Source organism: Dreissena polymorpha, chromosome 15 (assembly GCF_020536995.1).
Source record: "Dreissena polymorpha isolate Duluth1 chromosome 15, UMN_Dpol_1.0, whole genome shotgun sequence".
In the NCBI taxonomy this organism is placed as follows: domain Eukaryota; kingdom Metazoa; phylum Mollusca; class Bivalvia; order Myida; family Dreissenidae; genus Dreissena; species Dreissena polymorpha.
The window spans coordinates 22,913,012-22,939,283 of NC_068369.1; the positions used below are offsets into that span (position 1 = coordinate 22,913,012).

The following is a 26,272-nucleotide window of genomic DNA, read 5'->3' on the forward strand; positions in this document are numbered from 1 at the left end:
GGTGACTTTAGCATTTTTTAAACTGCATTGAAAGGTTATTTTACCATAGGACTGGTCCCAGTTTGGTTGTAAAATTTTGATGTTGAGGATTTGCAGGAGATTATTTTCGTGTTTAATTAGCATTTACAACTGTCAACAGACCAAGATAACACATAATATCACATCGAAAATATTATTACAACATGAAAACTATACTCCGACTTCATCCTAGTTAACAATTTTACTAAAGAAACAATGCATACTTGTTTGTGTTGACATTTAATTAATAAATATATTACAGTCATAGAATTTAGAAACGGTTCATATACATGGAAATTTGCATCTATAGTCTTAAGTTTTCATTCAGTTCATGTATAACAGGTTACCAGTGACAAAAACATTAATCCAAATGTACAAAGTATTACGATATAACTAGATTGTGAATGGTCATAAACAACACCTGTGTAAGTATTCAAACGTTTAAGCAAGCAGTTCTGCTGCTAGAAAACAGTAAAATGTATTCAGTTAAAACATTTATTTCAATTATGCAAATTTCCAAACCAGGTCAAGGTATATGTCAATGTGAGGTTGGGAAATATGGTTGGATACTGTTCATAAGCATCAAAAGTATTAGAGTAGCAAAGCAGACTTAAAAACTCACATATATGTATAGCACAAAGATAACTGATGATTTGCCCTCCATTAGATGGGGATACCACTATTATTGACAAGTGTTTGTGTATACTGTATGAAAGATATAATTAATATGCTCATTAAATGCTTGCATTTAATGTGCTTTTTTGCCTTAGCAAATGAATATAACTTGAAAGTAGCCACCTACAATATACACCAAATGCATTGGCAAAGATTTAATGGCCATATATGGAATGGCGAATTCTGGATAAACAGACTTATTTACCCAAGAACAGAATTATACTGCAAATATTAAATCCTTTGAAGAATACAAATATAGATAAAATGTGTTTAGGTTTTGGTTTTATAGAAAAATGCAGCAAAACAATTTTCTATCCATAACAATGATATAATAGTGACAGTATTTAATACAAGCACCAACCTACAATGTTCAAGGATTTTGAAATTTTAAGAACTGTGTTAAAGATTGAACAAATATTATACAATACAACAAATGAAGCCCTCAAGATTTTGCAAGAAGACACAATAAAATCTTTCTTGGAAATTAACAAAAATGTTTACAAGAACTATTGTTTCACAATAAACAAGCAAAGTTAATATTGAATAAGATTAACAAAAACAACAATTACAATCAATGTTTCAACATACTGAGGCAATAATGCACTTGTACCCAACATATAAAATAAATAATCATACTTGATCAAAACAAGCATGAAAAAACAACCAAAACAGGTTACCAGTTTTCGTTAAGATAGCATGTCTTAATAATTACTTTTAATTCTTTGTATGAAAGTGCGTAAATGTTGCTTAAATAAGAGAAAAAAACATACCCCTGTACTAAATTATTCCATTGGATTTACTTGCATTACAAACATGATTTTTGGGTGCCCAGTTAAAAAAGGAATTCCAGCTCAAACTGGTAAACTTTAAATCATTTAAACAATAGTATTCAACTTTTGATTGCTGATTGTTAGGGAACAATACTTTTATCCGTACAAGTGCTAACCAATGTCAACTGAATAGAATAATCTTTTTGAAACAATACATTTCAATAGTAACTAACACAACAAGCTGAAAGGTCTTTTAAGATCATCATACATCACAAAGCCAAGAAGTATTTAATACCAGCACTAGATTTGATAACAGATTTATGACAATATACTTACAAACACCACTACTATCAAGACTAGTTTTCCATGACCCCTGACCTTCGCCCGTGCGGTATGCAATGACCCCAGTCAAAAATCATGTAGTTTCAAATGACAAAACTGGGTCAGTTTCAGTCTAAACCTACTTAGGTTTGCCAATTAAGGTCTTGATCCCTGTTTGTTTCATTTGTTGCAGTATTTCTTATTCTCCCAAAGCAACACTACATTTGTTGAGTGGAGTTGCCATTGTATGTGTTCATGTCATCCTCGTCATCTCTCAAGTCTGTCATTCGCCCCATGTTGCCCCCACGCTGGCGGGCTCTGAAACAAATTAACACAATAATAAGTCCCACCATGATGCTCCATATCCAGTTTAGCCCAAACTTAAAATATTTACCCTTTACCACTTAGATACGTATTTTGCCGCATTTGTAGTCCATAGAAAGTAAAATTAAAAAAAAAGACCTTTCTTACCAAGTTTTAAAGGCTTAATTTCCAACCATTATCTACTAATGAGCAGCAAACAGCATAAAACCTGAACAGACTGCCAGTTACTTGCAGGCTGTTCTAGTTTTATGCTGTTTGCCTATAGCCATTTCACTTTGCTTCTCAGTGTGAAAGGGTTAAACTAAAACATGCTGAATCTCTAATGATCATTGACTAGTACAAACTTTTTGTGATTAATACTGCACTTACCAAATGCTTTTTTTTCATGAGGACAGGCCTAATCAATAATCAAATATACAAATATATCCTTTGTAGAATATCAACTGGACTGAATGGAAAAATCCTACATCTAAACTTAACTTAAAATATAAGTGTTGGGAATCCATGTTACATTTGCAGTGGAAGACTACATTTGGCTTAAGTATATTCCTATTTACAAGGCCAAGGTTGTTATAAAATTAAAATACAAAAATACAGTAATAAATTACTGAAATATAATAATGTCAAATGGGAAGCAAACGTTTTGTTATTTTTGAGTTAATAATACCAAGTTTCTGGAAAAACCAGGCATAATGCATGTGAATAAAGTATCCTGCCAGATTATTCAGGGACAACACTTTACGCTTGTATGCAATATTTTGCTAATCTGATACTTTGTGCAAATCTGTTAAGCCCAGTATTACCAGAGCTTTGCTCCATAATAATGAGCATATTCAATGAATTTTTCAACTCAATTTTAATAAACAATTCATGATAAATACATCAAAACTAAAACAAAAAGGTCAATTTAGCATCTTGCTAATTCTTTCTTCACTCAATTGTATAGAGCCCAACTATACTGGAATACATACGTAGTGGGCCTGTCTGATCGAGGGGTCTGTTGCTGAGATGAGGACGATGACACACTCCCCCTCGCCGAGCCGCCAGTGGCTCCACCTGGTGTGGACCGACTGCTGCCCCCTCCGAACATGGAGAAGATAAACTTCCACAGCATCATGAGCGGGTACATGAGCATGGAGAGGATACCAGGCAGACTTAGGGAGGAGGAGGAGGAGGAGGCTTGGTAGCTAGACTGGCTTGCCTGGGAGAAGACATAACATGAATAGCACAACAAATTATACTGTTAAATATAAATCAAGTTTCATGTTTCATATTTGGCCTTTACTATAATCAGAACGCTAAATAGCTGGATTGGCTGGCCTGTAAGATGACATTACGTGTGAAGGACAACTAGTAACACCAAAATAACACTAAAAAATATAAATGATCTGGCTTGGGGAAAACGGGGCTTCATGCATGTGCGTAAAGTGTTGTCCCAGAATAGCCTGTTTTAGTACAGTTTGCACAGGCTAATATGGGATTACACTTTCTGCTTTGACTGGATTTTCCTAGAGAAGTGCCTTGCTTTAAACAAAAAAGTCCATAAAAGATCACAAGTGTTGACCCTGTTTATCCTGTGTGGATGGTTCAAGATAATCTGGGACGAAAATTTACGCACATGTATTAAGCCCCATTTTCCCACAGCATGTCTAAAATCAAGATTCGTGTTACATAATTGTAACAAGAGCACCACTTAACGGGTGCCATGCTCGGCTACGGGTGCAGTTTTGAACAAGAGCACCGCCTTGCGGGTGCAGACCGCTCATCTATTTTCTTTTTAAAGGTGAAGGGACTCTCATTTTCAATCACAAAGGAGGGAGGGGTGGAGTGAAGAGGGGTGTAAAGTGTGGGGGTGTGGAATTTATTACATTATCTTCCAAAAATACGAAACAAAAACGCAAAAAAAAAATCGGGGGTGGGGGGGTGGGGGGGAGTGGGGGGGGATGCATGGGTGCGATGGTTGGACGGTATTTCAAACGGTATTTCAAACATAAAATAATAAAAATAAATATATGTGTTTTTTAACCGTTTCAAAAAAAAAAAAAATTGGGGTGGTGGGGTTGGAGGGTGGGGGTATAGTGTGAGGGTGTGGTGGTAATTTGTGAGATGATCTTAACAAAAAAAAAAATTAGGGGGGGAGATTAGGGTGGGGGGAGGGGGGGTGGGGGGGGGATTCTTGGTTGCGATGGTTGGACGGTATTTCAAACATAAAATAATAAAAATAAATATTTGTGTTTTTAAACCGTTTCAAAAATAAAATGTGGGGGGGGGGTGGGGTGGGGGGGGGGTATAGTGTGAGGGTGTGGTGGTCATTTGTGAGATGATCTTTAAAAAAAAAAAATTAGGGGGGGAGGGGGGGGAGTGCACGGGGGATGGTTTGGGTGGAGTCTATTGTGGTTTGTCAGGTAAGAGTAGTTTTGTCAAAGTATCAATCAAATCTAATCATAAATAAAGAAGTTATGGCAATTTTAGCAAAATTTTATAATTTAACCTTGAGAGTCAAGGTCATTCAAAGGTCAAGGTAAAATTCAACTTGCCAGGTACAGTAACCTCATGATAGCATGAAAGTATTTGAAGTTTGAAAGCAAAAGCCTTGATACTTAAGAAGTAAAGTGGATTGAAACACAAAATTTAACCATATATTCAAAGTGACTAAGTCAAAAAAGGGCCATAATTCCGTAAAAATGACAACCAGAGTAATGCAACTTGTCCTTTTACTGTACCCTTATGATAGTTTGCAAGTGTTCCAAGTATGAAAGCAATTTCTATGATACTTTAGGGGTAAAGTGGACCCAAACACAAAACTTAACCAAATTTTCAATTTTCTAAGTATAAAGGGCCCATAATTCCGTCCAAATGCCAGTCAGAGTTACATAACTTTGCCTGCACAGTCCCCTTATGATAGTTAATAAGTGTTGCAAGTATGAAAGCAATAGCTTTGATACTGTAGGTATAAAGTGGACCTAAACACATAACTTAACCAAATTTTCAATTTTCTAAGTATAAAAAGGGCACATAATTCTGTCCAAATGCCAGTCAGAGTTACATTTCTTTGCCTGCACAGTCCCCTTATGATAGTTAGTAAGTGTTGCAAGTATGAAAGCAATAGCTTTGATACTGTAGGTATAAAGTGGACCTAAACACATAACTTAACCAAATTTTCAATTTTCTAAGTATAAAAAGGGCACATAATTCTGTCAAAATGCCAGTCAGAGTTACATTTCTTTGCCTGCACAGTCCCCTTATGATAGTTAGTAAGTGTTGCAAGTATGAAAGCAATAGCTTTGATACTTAAGGAATAAAATTGACCTAAACACAAAACTTAACCAAAATTTTCAATTTTCTAAGTATAAAAAGGGCACATTATTTTGTCAAAATGCACGCCAGAGTTATCTAACTTTGCCTGCCCAGTCCCCTCATGATAGTAAGTAAGTGTACCAAGTTTGAATGCAATAGCATTGATACTTTCTGAGAAAAGTGGACCTAAACGCAAAACTTAACCAAAATTTTCGATTTTCTAAGTATAAAAAGGGCACATAATTCTGTCAAAATGCACGCCAGAGTTATCTAACTTTGCCTGCCCAGTCCCCTCATGATAGTAAGTAAGTGTACCAAGTTTGAATGCAATAGCATTGATACTTTCTGAGAAAAGTGGACCTAAACGCAAAACTTAACCGGACGCGGACGCCAACGCCAACGCCGACGCCGATGCCAAGGTGATGACAATAGCTCATAATTTTTTAAAAAAAAATAGATGAGCTAATAAATAAAAGATTGTCAGAATTTGTTTTTTTTAGAGGTCACAATGACCATGACCTATGACCTAGTAACCCCAAAATGGGTGTGGCGTGTAGAACTCATCAAGGTGCATCTACATATGAAGTTTAAAAGTTGTAGGTAGAAGCACATTGATTTTAGAGCTAATGTTAAGGTTTTAGCACGACGCGGACAGCGGACGACACGACGAGCTGGCTATGACAATACCTCAGGTTTTCTGCGAAAACGCCGAGCTAAAAATTATTAGGATAATATAACATTAATAGAAAAGACGAGATTGGTTATTATTCGCCTTAATTGACCAAATACATGTAATGGGTAAAATTGTATAAGCATATATTACAAGAATCATAATGCCATGTACAAAATATTCAAATAGATATACTTCTAATTAAATGAAATGTTGTTTTATGCAAGATTCCCTTACCTGTCATACAATGTTTGGTCTAAATGTATAAACATTGAGAGGATTTGTTGAGTCTGTGTCTGATACATGTTCAATATTTAGTTTAACCCTTTGCATGCTGGGAAATTTGTCTTCTGCTAAAATGTCGTCTGCTGAATTTCTAAAATTAGCATTTTCTTTGATTTTTTTCAAAGAATACTATCCAAATAGCAAACAGTTTGGATCCTGATGAGACGCCACGTTCTGTGGCATCTCATCTGGATCCAAACTGTTTGCACAGGCCTGCAAAATTCGGTTCCCGCACTGAAAGGGTTAAACATATGAATTTCTTTTGGCAAATACAGTGTACCTCAATCATGCACAATACAATTATTATAAGAAAAAGGATTGAAAAGAAAGAATAAATTCTTGTATAGTTTCTCTCCTCGCAGTAGTATTTATGCAATAGATGGGTGTGCTTTTAAACATATTTTCATTTGCACCAGAAATGAGAATTATACAAAATACTTGGGGATATTCATTTTCGTCGAGATATCTACTTCCAAAAAGAATTGTATCAAGCTCAATATCACTAGTTATACTAGAAATGTTGTTAACTAATTCATGGCGATTTCATTATAATAAGGACATATGAAAAAGAAGTCGTTGTTAGATTAAATAGCACCGCATTAACAAATGGGCGACGAAATGATATTTTTCGCATGCAGGTGATGTTTACCTACATAATTATAGGATGGAGTTTTAGCTAGTCTTCTTTTCAGTTAAGATTTAAATATGTTCAGCGAATCGCTATTTTTAACATCATTGTGTTCAATATTTAGCTATAGCAACTTGTACGTTATTATAAATATATTGTCATATTAATGTACATTTAATGCATGTTCAATCAGCATTACTTTCCAGTATAACTTAACTTTGAAAATTCAAGCTAGATTAACTTGAAGGTTACGCAATGATCAGTCATATTCTCTTAAGAAATGCAATGTGAAGCTAAATTAAAGAAAAGATTGCAATGTTCAGCAACAAACAATACAATTCCATAACAGGCTATAAAAACATACAGGTTAGACAATGTTCATTGACAGGCAAAGTTTAGTTAACTTACAGGTTATGCTATTATCACTTACAGTTAAAGAAATGTTCACTTACAGATAACTCCATGATTGTTCTGTAATTCAATGTTCACTGACAGGTATAGCTAAGTTCACTTACAGGTAAGGCTATAAGCACTGCTGATGGTGCGAGCTGTAACTCCATGAATGTTCTGTCCATATCCTCCTCCTCAAATCGGCGGCGTGGAAATGTCTGGGAAAGACTCACGCTTCCTTTAAGCCTCTACAATCATCAAGAATCACACATTCATTTAAGACAAACTTACAATTCCAAAATCAAAAAAATATGTATCATCAAAATGAGTTATTTTTTGGTGTAAAGAAACATAAATATCAATAGGGTTTGACTCTCTTCTAATGTCTTCTTTCACTTTCGGTCCCTTTTGCCTAAAAAGCCCACTAAAACCCCTGATTTTTCCCTGATTTTTCAGATTACCAGTATGTGATCACATTTTATCCATGAAGTTCAAATAATACTAGTAATGCATGTTTGATTAAACAAGTATAATGTTCTCTGTTAAAAGAAATATCATCGAACCAGTTGTAAAATATATCAGCGTTGTACCCACAAAAGACAAAAGGACAAAAAATTATTAAGGTAGTACTTCTAGACATATGTCAACACTAACAACCTTTTGAACTCAAACCAAGCACCACCTAAGACAACAAGAGCTGTCACCATAGGATGACTTATGCCCCCTATAATTGCTTGATAGAAGTTATCAGCTTTTTTCGAAACCCAAACGCACATTTCGAAACCTCAACGCGGACTTTAAGTTCAAGGTCACAGGGGTCCAAATTTGTGTGCGTATGGAAAGGCTTTGTCCTAATACACATGCATGCCAAATATGAAATTGCTATCTGAAGCGACATAAAAGTTATGAGCATTTTTCGAAACCTAAACGCAAAGTGTGACGGACAGACAGACGGACAGTTCAATCACGATATGCCCTCCTTCGGGGGCATAAAAAGTGCACAACATAATACAAGACATGCACCACATTAAACAAATAGTGCAGCACATAATACAAAACATGCACCACATTAGGCAAATTTTGAATCACATATGATTTAACATTCACAAATTATGACGAAAAGAGCACCAAATAATACAAAAGGTGCATAACATAGGAAGTAATGTGCACAATATTATATCAAAGATTCACATATTAAGTAAAAATTGCCACATAAGACAATTAAAGGTGCACAACATCAGACATAATGTGCATCAAATAACCAAACATCGAGTCGCCATGGTGTCAAAGGCAATGGTGTATGCCTAGCGACCTGGAGGTCACTGTTGAATCCCCACTGTGGATCGTAACCTAGCTCTTTCCCATGACACAAAGTACAGGTTCTACACCTCATAAGGCAAAACGTGACGCCATTTGTGCTCACAAAATGTGCATCGTTTAAGACAAAAAACATGTAAGACAAAACATGAACTAAATAATACAAAATGTGCATCACATCAGACAACAACCTTCAATCATAGGACAAAACTTGCACTAAGTAAGATAATACATGCATCACATAACAAAAAATGTGAACCACATAGTAAAGATAAACGTAACTTAACAATCAATCTGACTTTAAGGCTTTTATTGGAACATGACAGTTGCAAATTTACTGCAATTGTTACTCATCACTTGAAAGCTTTGTAGGTATTAGTGCTTCTGGTATATAGACATTCCTCTGCCACTTGGCTGTACAGGCACCTGAACTTGTCAGTGGACGGGAATGTGGGTGTATATGGACTTACCTCTGCAACTAGGCTGTACAGGCACCTGAACGTGTCAGTGGACGGGAATGTGTGTGTATATAGACATACCTCTGCCACTAGGCTGTACAGACACCTAAACCTGTCAGTGGACGGGAATGTGTGTGTATATAGACTTACCTCTGCCACTAGGCTGTACAGGCACCTAAACGTGTCAGTGGACAGGAATGTGTGTGTATATGGACTTACCTCTGCCACTAGGCTGTACAGGCACCTGAACGTGTCAGTGGACGGGAATGTGTGTGTATATGGACATACCTCTGCAACTAGGCTGTACAGGCACCTGAACGTGTCAGTGGACGGGAATGTGTGTGTATATAGACTTACCTCTGCCACTAGGCTGTACAAGCACCTGAACGTGTCAGTGGACGGGAATGTGTGTGCATATAGACTTACCTCTGCCACTAGGCTGTACAGGCACCTGAACGTGTCAGTGGACGGGAATGTGTGTGTATATGGACTTACCTCTGCCACTAGGCTGTACAAGCACCTGAACGTGTCAGTGAACGAGAATGTGTGTGTATATGGACTTACCTCTGCCACTAGGCTGTACAGGCACCTGAACCTGTCAGTGGACGGGAATGTGTGTGTATATGGACTTACCTCTGCCACTAGGCTGTACAGGCACCTGAACGTGTCAGTGGACGGGAATGTGTGTGTATATGGACTTACCTCTGCAACTAGGCTGTACAAGCACCTGAACCTGTCAGTGGACGGGAATGTGTGTGTATATGGACTTACCTCTGCCACTAGGCTGTACAGACACCTAAACGTGTCAGTGGACGGGAATGTGTGGGTATATGGACTTACCTCTGCCACTAGGCTGTACAGGCACCTAAACGTGTCAGTGGACGGGAATGTGTGTGTATATAGACTTACCTCTGCCACTAGGCTGTACAAGCACCTGAACATGTCAGTGGACGGGAATGTGTGGGTATATAGACTTACCTCTGCCACTAGGCTGTACAAGCACCTGAACCTGTCAGTGGACGGGAATGTGTGTGTATATGGACTTACCTCTGCCACTAGGCTGTACAGACACCTAAACGTGTCAGTGGACGGGAATGTGTGTGTATATGGACATACCTCTGCCACTAGGCTGTACAAGCACCTGAACCTGTCAGTGGACGGGAATGTGTGTGTATATGGACTTACCTCTGCCACTAGGCTGTACAGACACCTAAACGTGTCAGTGGACGGGAATGTGTGTGTATATGGACTTTCCTCTGCCACTAGGCTGTACAGGCAGGCACCTGAACGTGTCAGTGGACGGGAATGTGTGTGTATATAGACTTACCTCTGCCACTAGGCTGTACAAGCACCTAAACGTGTCAGTGGACGGGAATGTGTGTGTATATGGACTTACCTCTGCCACTAGGCTGTACAGGCACCTAAACGTGTCAGTGAACGGGAATGTGCGGGTATATATAGACATACCTCTGCCACTAGGCTGTACAAGCACCTGAACGTGTCAGTGGACGGGAATGTGTGTGTATATAGACTTACCTCTGCCACTAGGCTGTACAGACACCTGAACGTGTCAGTGGACGGGAATGTGTGTGTATATGGACTTACCTCTGCCACTAGGCTGTACAAGCACCTGAACGTGTCAGTGGACGGGAATGTGTGTGTATATGGACATACCTCTGCAACTAGGCTGTACAGGCACCTGAACGTGTCAGTGGACGGGAATGTGTGTGTATATGGACATACCTCTGCCACTAGGCTGTACAAGCACCTGAACCTGTCAGTGGACGGGAATGTGTGTGTATATGGACATACCTCTGCAACTAGGCTGTACAGGCACCTGAACGTGTCAGTGGACGGGAATGTGTGTGTATATGGACTTACCTCTGCCACTAGGCTGTACAGGCACCTGAACGTGTCAGTGGACGGGAAAGTGTGTGTATATAGACTTACCTCTGCCACTAGGCTGTACAGGCACCTGAATGTGTCAGTGGACGGGAAAGTGTGTGTATATGGACATACCTCTGCCACTAGGCTGTACAGGCACCTGAACGTGTCAGTGGACGGGAATGTGTGTGTATATGGACTTACCTCTGCCACTAGGCTGTACAAGCACCTAAACGTGTCAGTGGACGGGAATGTGTGTGTATATGGACATACCTCTGCCACTAGGCTGTACAGGCACCTGAACGTGTCAGTGGACGGGAATGTGTGTGTATATGGACTTACCTCTGCCACTAGGCTGTACAGGCACCTGAACGTGTCAGTGGACAGGAATGTGTGTGTATATGGACATACCTCTGCAACTAGGCTGTACAGGCACCTGAACGTGTAAGTGGACGGGAATGCGTGTGTATATGGACATACCTCTGCCACAAGGCTGTACAGGCACCTGAACGTGTCAGTGGACGGGAATGTGTGTGTATATAGACTTACCTCTGCAACTAGGCTGTACAGGCACCTGAACGTGTCAGTGGACGGGAATGTGTGGGTATATGGACTTACCTCTGCCACTAGGCTGTACAGGCACCTGAACGTGTCAGTGGACGGGAATGTGTGTGTATATGGACATACCTCTGCCACTAGGCTGTACAGGCACCTGAACGTGTCAGTGGACGGGAATGTGTGTGTATATAGACTTACCTCTGCCACTAGGCTGTACAAGCACCTGAACGTGTCAGTGGACGGGAATGTGTGTGTATATGGACTTACCTCTGCCACTAGGCTGTACAGGCACCTGAACCTGTCAGTGGACGGGAATGTGAGTGTATATGGACTTACCTCTGCCACTAGGCTGTACAAGCACCTGAATGTGTCAGTGGACGGGAATGTGTGTGTATATAGACTTACCTCTGCCACTAGGCTGTACAGGCACCTAAACATGTCAGTGGACGGGAATGTGTGTGTATATGGACTTACCTCTGCCACAAGGCTGTACAGGCACCTGAACGTGTCAGTGGACGGGAATGTGTGGGTATATGGACATACCTCTGCCACTAGGCTGTACAAGCACCTGAACCTGTCAGTGGACGGGAATGTGTGTGTATATAGACTTACCTCTGCCACTAGGCTGTACAGGCACCTGAACGTGTCAGTGGACGGGAATGTGTGTGTATATGGACTTACCTCTGCCACTAGGCTGTACAGACACCTGAACGTGTCAGTGGACGGGAATGTGTGTGTATATGGACATACCTCTGCCACTAGGCTGTACAAGCACCTGAACGTGTCAGTGGACGGGAATGTGTGTGTATATAGACATACCTCTGCTACTAGGCTGTACAAGCACCTGAACGTGTCAGTGGACGGGAATGTGTGTGTATATAGACTTACCTCTGCCACTAGGCTGTACAGGCACCTGAACCTGTCAGTGGACGGGAATGTGTGTGTATATAGACTTACCTCTGCCACTAGGCTGTACAGGCACCTAAACGTGTCAGTGGACGGGAATGTGTGTGTATATGGACTTACCTCTGCCACAAGGCTGTACAGGCACCTGAACGTGTCAGTGGACGGGAATGTGTGGGTATATGGACATACCTCTGCCACTAGGCTGTACAAGCACCTGAACCTGTCAGTGGACGGGAATGTGTGTGTATATAGACTTACCTCTGCCACTAGGCTGTACAGGCACCTGAACGTGTCAGTGGACGGGAATGTGTGTGCATATGGACTTACCTCTGCCACTAGGCTGTACAGACACCTGAACGTGTCAGTGGACGGGAATGTGTGTGTATATGGACATACCTCTGCCACTAGGCTGTACAAGCACCTGAACGTGTCAGTGGACGGGAATGTGTGTGTATATAGACATACCTCTGCTACTAGGCTGTACAAGCACCTGAACGTGTCAGTGGACGGGAATGTGTGTGTATATAGACTTACCTCTGCCACTAGGCTGTACAGGCACCTGAACATGTCAGTGGACGGGAATGTGTGTGTATATGGACTTACCTCTGCCACTAGGCTGTACAAGCACCTGAACGTGTCAGTGGACGGGAATGTGTGTGTATATGGACATACCTCTGCAACTAGGCTGTACAGACACCTGAACGTGTCAGTGGACGGGAATGTGTGTGTATATGGACTTACCTCTGCCACTAGGCTGTACAAGCACCTGAACGTGTCAGTGGACGGGAATGTGTGTGTATATGGACTTACCTCTGCAACTAGGCTGTACAGGCACCTGAACGTGTCAGTGGACGGGAATGTGTGTGTATATAGACTTACCTCTGCCACTAGGCTGTACAGGCACCTGAACGTGTCAGTGGACGGGAATGTGTGGGTATATGGACTTACCTCTGCCACTAGGCTGTACAGGCACCTGAACCTGTCAGTGGACGGGAATGTGTGTGTATATGGACATACCTCTGCCACTAGGCTGTACAGGCACCTGAACGTGTCAGTGGACGGGAATGTGTGGGTATATATGGACATACCTCTGCCACTAGGCTGTACAGGCACCTGAACGTGTCAGTGGACGGGAATGTGTGGGTATATAGACTTACCTCTGCCACTAGGCTGTACAGGCACCTGAACGTGTCAGTGGACGGGAATGTGTGGGTATATATGGACATACCTCTGCCACTAGGCTGTACAGGCACCTGAACGTGTCAGTGGACGGGAATGTGTGTGTATATGGACATACCTCTGCCACTAGGCTGTACAGGCACCTGAACGTGTCAGTGGACGGGAATGTGTGGGCATATATGGACATACCTCTGCCACTAGGCTGTACAGGCACCTGAACGTGTCAGTGGACGGGAATGTGTGTGTATATGGACTTACCTCTGCCACTAGGCTGTACAGGCACCTGAACGTGTCAGTGGACGGGAATGTGTGGGTATATATGGACATACCTCTGCCACTAGGCTGTACAGGCACCTGAACGTGTCAGTGGACGGGAATGTGTGGGTATATAGACTTACCTCTGCCACTAGGCTGTACAGACACTTAAACGTGTCAGTGGACGGGAATGTGTGTGTATATAGACTTACCTCTGCCACTAGGCTGTACAGGCACCTGAACGTGTCAGTGGACGGGAATGTGTGTGTATATAGACTTACCTCTGCCACTAGGCTGTACAGACACCTGAACGTGTCAGTGGACGGGAATGTGTGTATATGGACTTACCTCTGCCACTAGGCTGTACAGACACCTAAATGTGTCAGTAGACGGGAATGTGTGTGTATATGGACTTACCTCTGCAACTAGGCTGTACAGGCACCTGAACGTGTCAGTGGACGGGAATGTGTGGGTGAGGGAGGAGCCATCTGGCAGACGTACCTGGATCCTGGCTGTCTCACTGGGAACAGGAACAGAAGTATAACAAATTAGATATAGTTATTATAGCTCCATAGCATTAAAAGAATTGGACTTGTACAAAAGCACTCTCAAGTCTGATTTTAGACAAAAAAGTTCTTGGTGTCTATTAATAGATCTTGAGAATGCCTCATACATATTAAGATAAAGATTTGTAAGACACGAACATTAATCTGAATTTTCTAAGTATAAAAAATGCCATTATTCTGCTAAAATACAGGTAGGAGTTATAAGCCAGGGGACTGTTTCATAAACAATTGTACGACAAATTTAACTTATGAGAGAATTTTGTCTCTTAATAAGTAGACGAACTAGCTCGGCATGCTCCTCAAATATATACCGCGTTAGAGATGCCAATGTAAGTAATTCAGTACTGAAGATTTATAAACGTATGATATGGACTTTAGCAATTATGTATCTTCGAAAAATGTATCGTATCGTAAATGTGTACTACGATGTTTTTTGAAACGGTCCCCTGGTTTGCACTATCCAATAATATTCCTGATGAAGAAATATAGGTCTTGCATGCAAACCTTAACCACAGCATTATACTGGCATTGACGCAATGGTGAGTAGTATTGATCATTTTTAATGACTATTCAAGCTTACAAGTGGATATCTCATTACCAACGCTGGCTTGAATATTCAAACTAACAAGTTAATATCTCATTACCAACCCTGGCTTGAAAAGACTAAAAGGCAAATACAAATAACAACTGAAATAAATAACAACGTTGGGAAACATAATTGTGTCAAAAAAGACTCCAAACCAACAGAACAACCAAATGCCATTTGGGAAGATATATACATATATGTAAGTATTTTCTATATATGACTTACACTTCCTCTTTGCTGTTGCATTCAAACATATAAACAATCTAGACAATTTTGTTTTGTGAATAAGAATTATAACTTACATCAAATTTTGTCAAAAATATTTACTTAATGTTGAATACTGTATGACTTTGTCATATTTAATTAAATTTGAAGACTAAATGAACCGAAGCAAGCAAAAACTAGAGCTTTGTCGAAGACGTGACGAATACCTCTACATGCCGCGTTGACACAGAATATTTTTTTATGTTGTCGTCACATAAAACAGCGGACACCATGCTCAATGTTTAAAAACAAACTAAGTGTCCCTGTGACCTAGTTTTTGACCCGGCATGGCCCATGTTCGAACTTTAGCTACACATCATCTAGATACAACTTCTGACCAAGTGTGGTGAAGCTCGGATGAAAGCTACTTGAATAAGAGAGAGAACACCATGCTGAATGTTTAAAACGCACTGAGTGACCCCGTGACCTAGTTTTTGACCCGGCATGACCCATATTCGAACTTGACCTAGACATCATCTAGATACAACATCTGACCAAGTTTGGATGAAAATTGTACTGTGACAATAAGAACTTAGAAGCTTAACCTGCATTTCATTGGTGTATGAACTGTCTAGAAAAATTTGTAAAAATTAATGCAAATTAGGCATACTTTTCAGACAGTTCATACTCCGCCCAAATGCAGAAAAATACTAGACTACGTAATCCTTAAATCAAACCATAACATTTTCCAGTGAATGTTGACCTTTTTCTGGCTTCCTCCGCAGCAGCCTCTGCCTGCTGTTGTAACAACTTCTCCTTTTTTTTGTCCTCTAATTGCTTCTCCCTCTCTTGTTTCTCCGCATCAAATTTCTTGGCCCTGTCTTCTCTACAAGAATAAATACATTATAGCTATATTATTATTACAATTATCACATAACTGGTACAAGCTTTGCAAAATTGTGTTTATTTCCAAAATTCTGTAACTGCAAGAAAGCCAGCAAACCAAATACTTGCACATAATTACATGTACCATCATTCTAAATTGGAAAAGAAATAACAATATGTTAATTATTTGTTGTTTTTATCAAGATGATTATACAAAGACAACAAATAAAGTCCCAAACAGCATTGATGTGTATGTGATTCCATTAGATTCTTTATTCAAGATGTTAATTCATGCAACTTGTCACTGTACATACAAAGTCCTCACTAACTACTTGATCATTTAACACAATCACCCCCTGTGCTAGAATATCCACAATTTCAACGGCATCTGTCTGTAGAAATCTTGCTGTTTACTCTGAACTTTCCTTACCAATCTGCTATATAACCTTCACCTGTCCTTTGCAATTAATGATTTCAGACTCAACTGTCCTTAAAAAATCATAATTTCAGACTCACCAGTTCTTAGCAATCTGCTGTTTAGACTGACATTGTCTAACCATTCTGTTGTTTCACTTTCACCATCCTTAGCAATCCACAATTACATTTTCTCATCTAATGTCCTAAGTAATAAACATTTTCACCATCACCTATCCTTAGCAATCTGATTTTTCACCCTCACCCTCACTTGTCCTTGCCAATCTGCTGTTTCACCATTACCTGTGCATAATATGATGTTGTTTCACCTTCACCTTTACTTTGCAATCTACTGTTTTTTTCTCACATGTCCTCAGCAATCTAATGTTTCACCCTCACTTGTCCTTTGCAATTTGCTAATTCACCGCTCACTTATTATTAGCAGCAATCTGCTATTTCACCTACACCTGTCGGTAGCAATCAGCTGTTTCATACTCACCTGTCCTTAGCAATCTGCTGTTTCACCCTTACCTGTTCTTAGCAATCTGCTGTTTCATCCTTACCTGTCCTTAGCAATTGCTGTTTCACCCTTGCCTGTCCTTAGCAATCTGCTGTTTCACCCTCACCTGTCCTTAGCAGCCTGCTGTTTCACCCTCACCTGTCATTAGCAATCTGCTGTTTCACCCTCACCTGTCCTTAGCAATCTGCTGTTTCAACCTCACCTGTCCTTAGCAATCTGCTGTTTCACCCTTTCCCTAGCCTTCTTCTCGTCATCCTTCTCTTTTTTCATCTGGTCCTTGAGTTCCTTCATCTGGATCTCCTGTTGTGTTGATTTCAGCTTCAGCAGGTCCTGGCCCAACTTACGTCTCTTGATCTCCTCCTCACGTGCTTTCTGACATGAGCATGAGACACTTTTAAGAACATTTATATAATCATGCAAATACAAGTGAAACTGAATGTAAAATTGTGTAAACAACTATGCTGACATTAAGTACTTTGAATTTTAGGCCTTAACAATTTGGTTTTGCTTTTTTCATGCATAATTTTGAAATGGAGCCTCGTTTTACTATATAATGCATTAACTGGTAATATTTTATTCTAATAAAACAAAAGAAACACTTATATCTTTGTTTTATCTTTATACTTATTATATTTAATATACATTTATATTTATAATATCATACATTTATTAGTTACAATAATTATTTGAATATTTTAATTTTTGATATTTTTATTTTTAAGTCGAAATCCTTATTGCCGCAGAGGTATGCCAAGTTCACTAACCAATCAATTAACTTTGAAACATGTGTAGAACCAATCGCTGTTCAGATAACAACAAACAAATGAATGAAGATCATATGACAAGAGTAAGTTTACGTTGAACTTTGTAACAAAAGGAAAATTATTACCTACACATATGTATTTATTAAAATTATCAAAGATGTTAGTTAAAAGCCTCTAGTCATATTTCAAAATTTTACTTTGATTATAATTCCTGTACATTTGATTGCAATAAAAATAAGACTGGATCCTGCAGATCAACCAATCTGACAGTATTAAGATTTCAGCTTTGGGCTGGTCTAGGAAAAACCTGTGAAACCTTAAAAACCTTAAATTCAGTCAATCTAGTGATACAGCAGATAAAATTGTTTTCTTTTAAAATTGTAATTGTGTTGAAAAAAAGTGTTGTTAATATTACATTTCTTTTACTGGCATTCTGAACTTCTCCCCCATTTGTTCCGGGAATAGCACTTACCTCAAATTCCTGTTGTTCTTTCTCAATTCGTTTTCGTTCAATTAACTCTTTTGCTCTAAAAGAATTTCAAAACAAAATAACATTTTGATTGACTACATTTAATCATCATGAAACGTTTTACACAGTATCAGGTAAAACATTACAATAAATGTCAACTCTTCACACTATAAACCTGTTTCAAGGACTGAGTTACTTAAATCTGTAAATGACAGCACAGAAAATAATGAGCACAACAAGAAACATGTTGATGCCATTAAACCAAGGTCTTGAATGTTTAATGAAGCAATCAAATTCAATAAAAATAAATTAATGTGCAATCTCAAGTTACGTCTACCTACATACAAAATGTCAGCATAATTCCTCCATCAAAACTAAAGTTATAGAGAAAATACTATTTTTCTATTCATAGCAACAGTGTCCTTGACCTTTACAAAACTGGACCAAAATGCAGTCCCCAACTATGTTTACATGAAATCAACCTACACACATGACAAATATTTAATTGCATTAAAATAGCTTAATTTATTTTAAAGTAAATGAGGAGTAACTATTTTAAGTAAATGAGAAGTAACTATTTTAAGTAAATGAGAAGTAACTATTTTAAGTAAATGAGAAGTAACTATTTTAAGTAAATGAGAAGTAACTATTTTTAAACATTTACTTAACATGACCTTGACTTCAATAAAAACCACGCTTTATTCAACCCAAACTAGGTTTGGATACAAATTATTGGTCTACGACCTTTAATTACAATAACCCAATACTAGTATGTTATTGAGAAATTTATTTTGCTATTGGAAGTAACAACAACTTCATCAAGGGATTTCAAATGAAGCAGAATCCTGCTTTATGATGCAATTTTGTCACTTTTGACTCCTCCAAATAATCTTCCTTGCATCATTTTGATGCAAATCTTATTATGAAACTAAATTATGAACATTACATGTATTTTATGTTACACAAAATGTTGTGTCTTAAGTTATGCAATATATACTAACAATTATACAAAGAAATTTTTTTAGAGCAATCAACAAAGATCCAAAAACATAATATCTAGACTTCAGTATTTTGACCCCTGCAAGTTTCATGTGACTTCTGAACATTTTAAGTACAGGAGTCATTTGACTCATTGTTTTCAAACCCTATTGAAATACCTGCCACCCACCCCAGAAGCTATTAGAAGAGAGGGGGATCTTTGATACAAGGTAACTACATATGAAGGTTAATTAAAATAACTACCAATAAGTTGGATCAGCTGTTATAAGTCCATACAGCTTATATGTAAAAGTGCTAAAAGGTCCTTAATTTTGAAAATTTCCAAATTGGATACAACAAACTGGGCCTATGGGGCCATTGAATGGGGGCTGAGTGGGAGTGTTTTAATTGTAGATGAGAATGCTGACACAGGTAAGTGCACTATACCTGGCTTGTTTCTCCTCCAATGGGGCACTGGTAGATGGGTCCCCTGCAGCACCCTGTTCCTCTTGCATCGCACTTGGTCCAGGAGATTCTGGAAAAAAATTATATTATTATAAAATTATAAGTCAATATTAAAAGCCCCATTACTACTCAAAATCATCGAAAATTTCGTACAAAATTTCGTAAAATAAAGTTCAACAATTAAAAATCAGTGTTCCTTGTGGCAATTGCAAAATTTCAACGCCAGATGTATTCAGGCAAAATAGATGTTTGTAGATACAAAAAGTTCATTTTTATTATTGTTTTGCAAATTTATTTCCATTTTAATCTCCCCGCAAAGATATCTATGCATACAACACATGAACACTAACATTTCAGTGTTCGTGTGTTGTATGAATAGATATCGTTGCGGGAAATTAAAATGGAATAAATTGTGTCACAAATAAATAAACACTAGCATTTTGTATCTACAAAAATCAATGTAATCATACCACATCTAGCGTTGAAATTGTGGCGATTGCTATAAGAAACAATGATTGTTTAGGTGTTAACTTAATTTTACGAAATACTTGACAAATTTTTTTTTGGTTTTGAGCGTTATGGAGGTTTTATTCATCAATTCTGAGCTGAAAGTCGTTGTTAAAATAAGATAAATTATTAAGTGTCATTCAATAATTATGAATAAACAGATAGAACAAGAATATCAGTGAAACTGATGGATGCTCCCCGATGATGCGCTTTGTCAATGTATGTGTTAATAAACACCTAAAAAATCTCTTATTAGCCTTGGAGACCTTGACCCCAGTGACCTCAAACCTCATCAAAAGGTAGAGGTCCATGCAAGGTACCTACATGCCAAATCTGAAAGCGATTGGTAAAGTATTGAAGGCGCTATGAGAAACGGTAGCAAAAGTGTGACAGAAGGAAGTCTATTATTAGCCTCGGTGACCTTGACCTCAAACCTCATCAAAAGGTAGAGGTTCATGCAAGGTACCTACATGCCAAATCTGAAAGCGATTGGTAAAGTATTGAAGGCGCTATGAGAAACGGTAACAAAAGTGTGACAGAAGGAAGTCTATTATTAGCCTCGGTGACCTTGACCTTGACCCCAGTAACCTCAAACCTCATCAAAAGGTAGAGGTCCATGCAAGGTACCTACATGGTAAATATGAAAGCGATTGGTAAAGTATTGAAGGAGCCATGAGAAACGGTAGCAAAAGTGTGACAGAAGGAAGTCTATTATTAGCCTCCATGACCTTGACCCCAGTGACCTCAAACCTCATCAAACGGTAGAGGTCCATGCAAGGTACCTACATGCCAAATATGAAAGCGATTGGTAAAGTATTGAAGGCGCTATGAGAAACGGTAGCAAAAGTGTGATGGAAGGAAGGAAGTAATGAAGGACAAACTGGCAACTATATGCTCCGCCAAAATTTTATTTCGGGGAGCATAAAAACTGTGTTATTTTAAACCATGGCATTATTGACAATAAATAAACATTCTGTGGAATACACAGAGGCTGGATTAGCACACTACGGATTAATGCTATCATGAATAGTTTTATGACAACACTGATTGTGTGATGGCGATTTTTTTTAAATTTGTTTTCTTTACTAAGACAAAAAAATGAATAAATACCTCACTGGTGTTAAATTAACTTTATCCCAAAAATAATGTGAATCTTTGTGTACCTGATCAAGGCTTTCTTATCCTTCTTTATAAACATACTTCATGTACAAAGTGAACTCTATTACTCACCCCCTTGCACTGTGTCTTGATTTGCGCTGGTTACCTGTCTTGTTGAACTACTGTTTGTGGCACCCCCTGATAGACTTAACTTCTGGGCTGCATGCATCTATTAATTGTACAATAAGCTCAAGATGCATTAAACCCTTAACAAATGTCTTCTTATGTAAAGGCAGTTTCATTTAAATTAAGTGATGTGTCATGTTTTGCAGCGTCGCATAGCATCATGTTTTGATAGAGTCCGCTGTGTAGCCTGTTACCTTTGTTTTCAGGACTTAATTGACCAGTCGCCAAATTATCGATCGCTCCGCCCACATAGTCACGTGGTCTAGTGATTAGAAAACTCCGACAAGCATATCGCAATTATAGCGGATTACGTGAGGGAAATTCTATATTTGTAATGATATATTATGCTCTTTTCTATAATATAATTATTAAAGCCGCACACTAAACTAAACTGCTTTGTAAAACTTTAATGCAATCATAAAAACTTTAGAGAGAAATGGCGTAATCAAAATAAATGAGTTAACGGCATACTGACTATCAGAAACGTTTCTTATACATATTATAAAGGGAGTTGATGAAAAATCCGTTGTAAAAATGAGCATTTATTTCATATTGATTTTGAACTTGTATTCAACCGTCTGACAGTGAACCCGGTGGCTATTCATATATAATTTTGAAAATATTTTTATTAAATGCAAATGACATATCCATATCATGATGGGTTTTTTGTATGTGTTATTTTTAAAAAGACACCGATTTTTTTTATTTAGATATAAATTAAATTTTGATTGTAACCATAATTTAATACAGGCCTAATTTCGTGGTTTCATTAACAGAAATCTAATATGCATTTTATTTCATTTATGTTTAATGCGAACCTGTTACATTTCACTATCAAAAAATGAAATGTTGGTATTACGGTGCTGTTCACGAACATTCGAATTGAATACATTCAGCATATTATGCATTTGCTTATTTATAACAAGATGGCCCTTATATGTTAATTGCAATTTTCACATTTCTCCCCGTATCAATATATGTTGTATTAGAAATGTTGTTGTTGTATTATAAGCCGTACATTTTTACACTTGAAGTCTCTTTAAGCTGGCTAAGCCGCGTTGAAATCACCTTTTTGTTGTTTTAACTTTAGGTAAAACAATATTTAAGTTAACAATTTATAATGATTTCCCTTGTTTTTGATCCATAGAAAATAAATATATAATTGGAAATCATTTAAGTAATTAAATAGTTTTCTTTTCTTGTGTACAATACCTAACAATGCCTTAATGTTCCTTCATTCCGAGATCCACGCAACATACTGTTATTTATTAATCATCGACAATTACGCTAAGATTAATAAGCATGTGTGGCAATTATTATGTTGCCCAAACTGCTTAATAATAATGTGCATCAAACGGTATAACACGTTTTATAGAACACACACCTGGTGTGGTTAAACTATTTATTGTTTTTGTTTTCTCATTACTCCTTCATATGTTCAAGAAATAAAGATAAAATAATAACCTTTTATAAAGTATAGCACCTACAATTTTGAATAATGATCGAACAGTAATGATCATGCATTTGATATAAAATCTGTGTAAACCCTTAAAAATTACGTCCATTCCATATGCACAACACGCTTTGTTTGTCGGACAAAATGGCGGCCAGATAAGCGTTGCTGAGGGGTGTGTGAAAAATCGATATCTGATTGGCTGATCGACAAAATGTGGGCGGAGTTGGCGACTGGTCAATTACATGTAACTGTCATTGAAAAAAACATGTTCCAATGTGAAGAATATATTCCAAAGTATTAAATTGATCTTATTAATTATATTTATTATCTGAAATTATAATATACTAGAAAACCCCTGACAGATCAGCGTTAAACAAAATATAAAACAAGAAATGTGTTTGTGAAACACTATGTCCCCATATATTTGACCTTTGACCTTGAAGGATGACCTTGACCTTTCACCACTCAAAATGTGCAGCTCCATGAGAAACACATGCATGCTAAACATCAAGTTGCTATCTTCAATATTGCAATAGTGTACATTAAATGAGCAATTATGACCCATATATTTGACCTTTGACCTTGAAGGATGACCTTGACCTTGACTTTTCACAAATCAAAATGTGCAGCTCCATGAGATACAAATGCATGCCAAATATGAAGTTCAATATTGCAAAAGTTATGACAAATGCTAAAGTTGGGGCAAACAAACACACAAACCAACCAACAGACAGGGCAAAAACAATATGTCCCCCACTATAGTGGTGGGGTACATAAAAACATAACAACATTATCCAAAACATGGGAGGTACATGCAAATAAGAATTATCACAGACATGGGCATTTCGATTATTGAAAAATCTGATGATATAAAATCAAACATTTCAAACTAACTTGTACAATAATTTAAATGCCTGATTATCTATGAATAATTATATTTTTGTCAATTTAATTTTTAATCAACCATACCTCCTGAACTTTCTTTATTCGTGTAATAAGTTCCTCTGGTTTCAGAGCTCCACCTATGACCTCCAGAGGCACTCCATTCTCCCCTATACAATATGTAGCCGGTATAACAACTATAGGATCTGACATACATTCAGGAAATAATAATTAAATGCATAAATAGATCTGCACAATAAAGCTAGCCCAATGTAGTACCTACACTTGTTCTTTTCCAACGTCTTGTTGTATTGTTCAGGTGACATGGCTTATGAGATACTGCTTATAAACATTTTATTGTGTTGAAAGATATATGTGATAATGGATGTTATGTCTCACTAGAAAACCAGACTGTGCTTTAGACACATTGCCCCACTATGCAGTACAATTGGGAGACTTGTCCAAGACAAGGCTCAGAAATGCGATACTTGTTCAAGACAAGGCTCAGAAATGCGATACTTGTTCAAGACAAGGCTCAGACATGCAATACTTGTTCAAGACAAGGCTCAGTCATGCGATACTTGTTCAAGACAAGGCTCAGACATGCGATACTTGTTCAAGACAAGGCTCAGACATGTGATACTTGTTCAATACAAGGCTCAGACATGGGATACTTGTTCAAGACAAGGCTCAGACATGCCAATTCCAGACAAGGATACATATTTGTGAGAAATGTTTGCTATCCTCAGTGCTGCCGTCAATTCTAATGGCAACAACATCACTAAGGGCAACTGTGACTTCATCATTTTCCCAGCTCTGATTCATCTCTAGAGACATCTCATCACTCCCTGCAGAATACAAACAAGAAAACATGTATACTGTAATTACTCTAAGTTTTCGGACATTCTAAATGTTCTGACAAGCACAATTTTAGCAAAAAAAAATTTTTTGTGTTACTCTTCATTTTCAGACATACAGTTTTTCATCCATAATTAATGGCTTTTAATTTATGTGGACAGTTAATTTCAAAATTCTATTTCACCAGAATACTGTGCTTTTCTGGTGATACTTCGATCATGTGTTTTACACATTAAGGTCATAAAACTAGGCCGACGAATGTCTTCAGGTAATGGATCTTAACATTTGCATTATTGGGTAAATAACTATATATACCGGGGTAGTACCGGTAATAGACAATTAAGTCATCTACAGCGCTTTAGGTCTAACATAAACAACTATTGACAAAAAAACTTTTAAGCACTTTAAGGGGGTGAAGGGTTCGAGATTTGTAACACTTTGTGACAGGGGGGTGAGGGTATCCCTTACTTTCATCGTATAGGCCCTCCTCATAGTATTGTCCCCTTAACAAAAAACCTTTATGAAGTGCTGGAAAGTTAATGTTTTTCCATTTTTAGAAGTTGTAATGTATTTGATGGTTATCCATGACTATTACGATGATCATTCTCAGGATTTCCGGTATTCATTGGAAAGTAGGTCATGTTTATTCCAGGGAGATGCTATGATTTTTAAATTACGTAACTCACAAGTAAGTAGTTTGTTAATGGATTAATAGTAGCTTTATCAAATGTGTTATATGCCGCTTATTTTTCAATAAAGTGTATAAGTATTTTAAAAACAAAATGAGCAAGAGTTTAGGTTTTCCATTAGGATACTATTTTAAGGACAAGCACGTGAGCAAAGTAACAAATCTTACCTACCAATCAGAAGCGACCATACAATGAGACAAGGTGTAGATGAAACAGATTACTCAAGGGAGCTAAGTATAACCAGCATTTTATCAAAACATGGCCGATTTAAATGCAGTTTTAGTTGTTATGTCCAAGAATACACATTTAAGTATATATTGGCATATAACACATGCGTGTTTTTGTATTTGTTCACTTCCAAAATTCGTATGTATTCATTAAGAGGGCCGATACCACGGAAAGACATGCTAACAGTCAAATAGTGTGTGACATACTTTATTGATTTCCATATTCTGTCTAATGATATCACAACAAGTCTAAAGAAGGACCGACTTGTACGGACTGATCAGTAGACTTTTAAACTTAATGAAGAAATTTTCACAGCCTGAGACATAAACAGAAAATTAATAAAATGACAAAACACAAAAATGACAGGTCGCGAAATCATATTGCTACAGCCTTTAACCCTAACAACATACCGTAAATATACACAACAAACAATGTTCCACGATCTTTTGCTACTTTTATTGCCTGTGGAATTCCTCCTGTAAACCACTTCATTTTGACAGATGAAATAATGGGTATTACACTGAAATGTCAAAATAAACCGAAACCGGAAGTTTGTTAAAATTACGTGTCCAAAACAAATCA

The 26,272-nt window shown here is 37.9% G+C and overlaps 1 protein-coding gene across 4 annotated transcripts; it reads right to left on the reverse strand.

The window, feature by feature from the left end:
• Positions 1–242: 242 nt before the first annotated feature.
• On the reverse strand, positions 243–26,272 carry LOC127860241 (UBX domain-containing protein 4-like). 4 transcript variants are annotated; one of them, XM_052398176.1, is made up of 13 exons: positions 26,101–26,272; positions 24,635–24,763; positions 24,003–24,121; positions 21,524–21,620; positions 19,769–19,856; positions 18,347–18,401; positions 17,313–17,482; positions 16,055–16,177; positions 14,378–14,455; positions 11,518–11,542; positions 7,504–7,626; positions 3,080–3,309; positions 243–2,102 (listed from the first exon to the last, which is right to left on the reverse strand). In XM_052398176.1, exons 1-13 carry the CDS (start codon positions 26,180–26,182, stop codon positions 2,003–2,005), a joined length of 1,419 nt encoding a protein of 472 aa, XP_052254136.1. In that variant the 5' UTR covers positions 26,183–26,272; the 3' UTR covers positions 243–2,002. The 4 variants fall into 4 exon arrangements, with proteins under 4 accessions (XP_052254136.1, XP_052254134.1, XP_052254135.1 ...); XM_052398174.1 differs by lacking the exon at positions 11,518–11,542 and adding an exon at positions 12,070–12,094; XM_052398175.1 differs by lacking the exon at positions 11,518–11,542 and adding an exon at positions 12,622–12,646.

Excerpts from the sequence above, each read along its gene's own strand:
- LOC127860241 (XM_052398176.1), bottom strand. The coding sequence starts at position 26,182 with ATGAAGTGGTTTACAGGAGGAATTCCACAGGCAATAAAAGTAGCAAAA. Across the intron at positions 18,402-19,768 it reads TTGGAGGAGAAACAAGCCAG|AGCAAAAGAGTTAATTGAAC; the intron begins GTATAGTGCACT and ends AAATTCTTTTAG. Across the intron at positions 17,483-18,346 it reads AAGAACAACAGGAATTTGAG|AAAGCACGTGAGGAGGAGAT; the intron begins GTAAGTGCTATT and ends TGCTCATGTCAG.